At 64.3% G+C, this 6013-nt stretch overlaps 1 protein-coding gene and 1 pseudogene across 1 annotated transcript; one reads left to right on the plus strand and one right to left on the minus strand.

The window, feature by feature from the left end:
• Positions 1–84: 84 nt before the first annotated feature.
• Positions 85–1120, plus strand: LOC138683380 (ribitol 5-phosphate transferase FKRP-like; annotated as a pseudogene).
• Positions 1121–2146: 1026 nt separating this feature from the next.
• LOC138683496 (AP-2 complex subunit sigma) lies at positions 2147–3953 on the minus strand. Its single transcript, XM_069775391.1, has 5 exons — positions 3735–3953; positions 3047–3196; positions 2721–2834; positions 2532–2591; positions 2147–2406 (listed from the first exon to the last, which is right to left on the minus strand). The coding sequence occupies exons 1-5, from the start codon at positions 3735–3737 to the stop codon at positions 2305–2307; spliced, it is 429 nt and encodes a 142-aa protein (XP_069631492.1). The 5' UTR covers positions 3738–3953; the 3' UTR covers positions 2147–2304.
• Between the last annotated feature and the right edge of the window lie 2060 nt (positions 3954–6013).

Genomic DNA, 6013 nt, shown 5'->3' on the forward strand with positions numbered 1-6013 from the left:
CGCACAGCTTTGGTGTCTGACAGCACCCACGCCATCCCTGGGCTGCTGGAACACGTGGGACACGCTGGAAGAAGGTGCCGGTGACACCCGGTTGGTGGCAACACCAGTGGGATTGGTGCTGTTGCAGTGCCTGGAGCTGAGGTTGGAACCGCAGGTGTGGACAGCACAGTACAGCCCCAGCATGCCGGGGGTTTTCCAGGCAGTGGAAGGAACAGCAGTGCTGCTGCTTCGCACCCACGACCTCTTCACTCTCCCCTTCCCCTTGGCGCAACCAGCGCCCACTGCACTCTTCATCCAGGTGGTGTTCCAGGGTTGGGGGCTGCAGTTGATGCCAGCAGCGTTCCCAGCGGCTTGCTGACCTTCCGTCTCCCCCCACGGCTGTTGGAAAGCCAAAAACCTGGCGGAAACCCGATGACACCGGTTGATGCACAACCTTGGCATCAAACAGGAGGTGCTGGCGGACAGGTGGGAGCACTGACACAGCTGCAGCAAGGGGACGGTGTGGTGTTTTGGCACAGTGCACACCCGTACCCCCCAGTACCTCCTTGCCAGGCAGTGGACCCCCCTGTGCTGCCTATGGGCACTGCAGGAAACCACCCGGCACATAGCCGGGATCCTGGAGGCCGCCGGCGTACAGTACTGGTTGGGGGGGGGGGGGGGGGGTGTCATTACTGGGGGCCACCCGCCTCGGGGACATCATCCCTTGGGATTACGACACGGATTTGGGAATTTACCGGGAAGACATGGGTAAATGGCGGTGGCTGGCGGCAGTGGTGGCAGGGGAGCCGGTGGAAGATGCCGAGGGTTTCCTTTGGAAGAAGGTGGCAGAGGGAGACTTTTACTGCATCCACTACAGCCAGAGCAACTGGTTACACGTGGACCTGTGGCCCTTTTACCCCCACGGGGGGGTGATGACCAAGGACACCTGGTTGGGGCACCCCCAGGACGTGGAGTTCCCCAAAAGTTTCCTCCATCCCCAGGTGCCGATGCCTTTTGCTGGTTTCACCACCACGGCACCCAACAATGCCTGCGCCTTCCTCAAGCTGAAGTCCGGGCCGGGAGCCATTGAAAACCCTGAGTACCCCAACCCCACCATCAAGTGCCTGGGGCAGGACTGAGGGGGGGGTGTGTCCCCATGGGGGTCCCCCCCCCTTGTGACAATAAACCCTCCTGTGACACCCACAGGGCTCCTTTGCACCAAAGTCTCACCCCTGGGTGACACCCATGGGGCACCCTGGGGGTTCCTTTGCCACCCTGATCCATCCTGGGGTCCCTGTGCCATCCTAGGGGGTCCCTCTGGGCCACCCATCCACCCTGGTGGTCCTTCTGCCACCCTGGGGGTCCCCAGGAGTCCCCAGTTGACCCCAGGGTCCCTCAGCCATCCTGGGGGTCCCCCCAACCATCCTCAACCCCCCAGAGGGGTTCCCCAGCCACCCTTGGGGGTCTCTCTGTCACCCTACCTGTCTCCGGCCACCTTGGGGATACCCTGAGCCACCCCCAGCCACCCTCAGGGTCCCCAGGAGTCCCCCATCCATCCTGGAGTCTCCATGCCATCCTGGGGGGTCCCCCTGGGCCACCCTCAGGGTCCCCACTTAACCCCAGAAATCTATCCATCCTGGGGGTCCCCCCAGCCATCCTCAGCCCCCCAGAGGGGGTCCCCAGCCATCCTTGGGGGTCCCTCTGCCACCCTGAGGGTCTCCTGGGCCACCCTCAGGGTCCCCAGGAGTCCCCAGTTAACCTCGAGGGTCCCTGCAGCCACCCCTGGGGGTCCCTCTGCCACCCTACCTGTCCCCAGCCACCCTGGGTTACCCCAATAGCCCCTAGCCCCCCCTCAAAGTCCCCTGGACCTCCCCCTGGGGTCCCCATCTCTCCTGTGGGTCCCCTAGAGTCCCTGGCCACCCCCGGGGTCCCCCAGCCACCCCCCCAGCAGGGACAGGGCCATGGACAGAGACAGAGGAGCGGGAAAGGGCTGGAGGTGGGGGGACAGTGACCCCCTGCCCCATGCTGACCCAGCTGGGGGGGGCCTGGCCGAGCCCCCACCCCCAGCGGGGCAAAGGAGGGGGGGGCCTTGTGCCCCCCCCCATTTTGTGCCAAAACAGAGACAGGTCTTCCCCCCCTCCCCGACAGGTGCGGGGGCTCCAGCACATCGCAATCACATTTATTCACAACACGATAACTGGGACATGGAGAAGGGAGGGTGGGAAGGACACACACGATACCAAGAGCCCCACGCTGTCCCCCCCCAGGGGGTCCAAGGAGGAAGTGGGGGGGGAGGAAGGCTAGGGGGTGCAGTTTGGTCCCGGCTCACTCCAGTGACTGCAGCATCAGGAGCTGCTTGAGCACCTTGGTCTGGCTCGTCTCCCGGATCTCCCCGGCCAGGAACATCTCATCCACCACTGTGTAGACCTGTGGCCAGGCCCCAGCAGCATAAGGGGGCGTCCCTGGACCCCCCCACGTGGGGTGGGGGCTCCCCCAAACTTCCCCCCCCTCCTCCATGGCAGGAGGGGACTCCCTGACCCCCCTTTCCTCACCTTGTAGAAGTTGAAGACCAAGTCGAGCTCGCAGACATTGTGAAAATATTCATTGAGGACCTGCGGGAGGGAGGAACGGGCAGGATGCAGCCCCGCGATAAGGAACCGGGGAGGGGTGCAGTCGTTAGCGCGGCCATGTTAATTAAAAGTCAAGGAGCAAGGAAAAGGGGGGGTGGGGGGTCACCTCACCTCCACGAAGTTGTGGATGGCTTCGAGGTAAGCCAGGTTGTTGTCAGTGACATCGACACAGATGCAGAAGTAAAGCCCTGCATAGCGTCGGTAAATGATCTTGAAGTTGCGGAACTGGGAAGGAGGGACACACACACACATAAAAAAGGGGAACTAGGAGCACTGGGAGGAGCAGAATGCAGCCGAGCACGGCCACAGGCTTCATCCCCACTGGTGAAACCCACAGCGTTCAGACTCAAGGCTGATCCTGGAGCTCCAGACCCACCTCCTGGATTGGGGGGGGGGGGGAGATTTAGGGTGAAATTGGAGCCTTTTGGGGCCGTTACCTCCACAAAATTGGTGTGTTTGGCATCACGGACAGTGACGACAGCGTGGACCTCCTCGATCAGCTTCTGCTTCTCGTCATCATCGAACTGCATGTACCACTTGGCCAGGCGGGTCTTCCCGGCCCGGTTCTGGATCAGGATGAAGCGGATCTGCACCAGGGCAGGGGGGCAAAATAGAGTAGTTGGGGGGGAGCAAAGCCAGGTGTTAGGGGTTCCCTCCCCCCCATTCCCTTTTTTTGGGGGGTATTTTGTGCCCTCCCCCCAAATGTCTCCCTATAGGGACCCTGTAAAAGACACCCCCCCTCCCCCAGGCTTCTCTGCCTGGGGCACTCTGGTGCCCCTCCCCTCCCCCCAGGGTCACTATAATGGGGCACACTATGCGGTATCATTCTCCCCCCGAGCTGTCCCAATAGCCCTTGCCTATGGGGTGCCCTACGGGACCCCCCCAAGCTGCCCTGCCCTACGGGGGGGGGGGGGGGGGGGGGGTGTGTGTGTGTGTCTCCAATACCCTTCCCTAAGCCACTCCCTATAGGAAAACTGTAAGGGGGCATACTATGGACCCCCCTAAGCCACCCCACCCCAATAAAGACTCTACAATGGGGCGCCCTATGGGGAACCCGCCCCACCGAACAACCCAATATCCCCCCTCCAAGGCCTAAGCCCCCCCTCCCTGCCCACCGCTCCTCACCATGGCGGCCCCGGTCCGCAGCCCGCTCCCTCCGGCGCTGGCTAGGGATCAGCCCGCCTCCTCCCGCCGGATATCTGCTCTGGCCGCGGGGCACGCCGGGACTCGTAGTTCTCGTGAGTCTATCTACCGGACTAAATTTCCCAGCGAGCTTTGCGCGCACGCAGCATGCCGGGATATATCCCGCCGCCGCTTCCGCCTCGCCCAGTGCCACCCGCCGCCGGCAGGGGGCGATCGCGCCTGGCGGTAATGGAGGCCGCATCCGCGGCCAGGCCTTGTAGGCCGCGGGGTGGAGGGACCCTTACCGGGCTTCGTGGTTACCGGGAGTGGGGCTGCCCCTGTGGCGCCCAGACCTCTCCCAGGCGGGACCCTGGTGGTACCGGGAAGAAGAGGAAGAAGGCGGGAACGAGGATCCGTCGGCGGCCACAAGGCGGCGCAGACTCTCTTCCTTCCTTCCGCCACCCTCCCTCCTCCCTACGCGCTGCCGCATCGCCTCGCCCGCCGCGCATGCGCCGCCGCCTGCAACGCGCGCGCCGCTGCCCTCCGCCCCCGTCCGCGCGGGAGGAGGAGGAGGAGGAGGAGGAGGAGGAGGAGGAGGAGGAGGGGGGGGGGGGGGGGGGGAGAGAGAGGAAGGCGCCGCCGCCATTACAGGCCGAGCCGTCCCCGCCCGCCGCCCCCGCCCCGAGGGGGAACATGGCGTCGTCGCCGCCTGCCGCCCCCGGCCCGGCCCGCCGCCGCCGTCGTCGTCACGGTAAGGAGCGGTCCCGGGTTCTTCCCCCCCCCCCGGCTGGGAACAATGGGGCTGCCCCACCCCCGCCGGCCGCGGGTCCGCCGGGCCGGCCCACAGTCCTGGTGGGGGTAGCTCGGGGCCTCGGCCTGGGGAGGGGAGAAGGGACACCACCCCCATTTGGGGATGGGGGGGGATGGCTTATCCCCGGCCTGGGGGCCCTCCCGTTGAGGGGTCTGGGGGGGAGACCACCCCCGGGGGGAGACACGCCCCCTCCTCTAGGGGAGGGGAGTCTCCCCACCCTTAAGGGGAGGGGTCCAGGGTGGGGAGACCCCCCCCCCCCCACCTTAAAGGGGAGACCTCCTGGGGAGAGGAGACGCCCCCGCCCCCTTTTAGGGGAGGGGTCCTGGGAGCGGGAGACCCCAGTTAGGGGAGAGGTCTAGGGTGGGGAGAGTCCTTGGGGGCCCTAGGGATTCAGCCCCCCCCTCCCTTAAGGGGGGGGTCCTGGGAGAAGAGACACACACCCACCCCCCCCAAGCTAAGGGAGGCCTGAGAGGGTGAGGGAGGGGGAGACCCCTTAAGAGGGGCTTGGCCCCCCAAGTTAGGAGGGAGGAGGGGAGACACACCAAGGATTGGTGATCCCCCCCCCCACCAGCAAGGGGGTGGAGGGAGGGGACACCCCCTCTGGGGCAGGGAATGCAGACCCCACCACCACCATTAAGAGCTTGGGGGACTTCTCCCCCCCCTAGCTCCAAGGATCCCCCCTTTATGGAGAGGGGGGACTCGCTCAGCAGGACGTGAGGGGCTGCTGCCCCTCTTTGGGGGGGTGCGATCACCCTGTCCCCCTACTTGAGCGGGGGGGGGGGGAGGCAGGTATCGCCCTCCCCCAGATTTGTGCCCCTGTGAAAGGTCTCATGGAGGGGCTGGGGTTTGAGGGGGGGGTCCCCCACAGCAGGGACAGCCATGGAACCAAGCTCCCAGCCCCCCCAGAGCAGGGGGGCAAGCCCTAATCCCCCTCCCCAAAAGAAAAGGGGGGGGTGTCTTCTCCCTGTGCCAGCAGAGCCGCAGGCTGATTTTTGGGGTGCTGCTGCCTTTTTGGGGTGTCCCGCTCTTGGGGGGGGGCGTTTCCAGTATCTGCTTTTTTGGGTGGCAAACGCCCCCCTCTTCACCCCCCCACCCCACCCCCCTTTTCATTTTTCCGGCCCATTTCCAAAATCCTTGTCTGCCAACCCACGTTCCTTTGTTTTTTCCGGTGGTGGCAGCGACCCCCCCGGAGATGAGGTCGGGGTTCGACCGGTGCCAGAGCTGCCTGCCGGCAGCTGCCCCGGCTCGCTCGGAGCGAAGCTGTCGTTGCGATGATGCCCACTAGCAATTAAAAAGCATCTTTTTATTCGGTAATAAATTGACGGCGCCGGCTGCAGGCCAGGGAAATGGTTAAGACGTTCGCTGGGAGATTAAGCTTCGCACAATGATTCTTTATATTTGGGATTTTTAACAGAAACTGGGGCTTGATTTCTTGATAGTGATTTTTATTGTTTTAATTTTTTTTTCTCCA

Source organism: Haliaeetus albicilla, chromosome W (assembly GCF_947461875.1).
Source record: "Haliaeetus albicilla chromosome W, bHalAlb1.1, whole genome shotgun sequence".
Taxonomy (NCBI): Eukaryota; Metazoa; Chordata; class Aves; order Accipitriformes; family Accipitridae; genus Haliaeetus; species Haliaeetus albicilla.

Bases quoted from the DNA above. Each gene is read 5' to 3' on its own strand.
- LOC138683496 (XM_069775391.1), bottom strand. The intron at 2,835-3,046 runs GTAACGGCCCCA...CCTCCTTCCCAG, and splicing joins AACACACCAATTTTGTGGAG to TTCCGCAACTTCAAGATCAT. The intron at 2,407-2,531 runs GTGAGGAAAGGG...GCCTGGCCACAG, and splicing joins TGGTCTTCAACTTCTACAAG to GTCTACACAGTGGTGGATGA.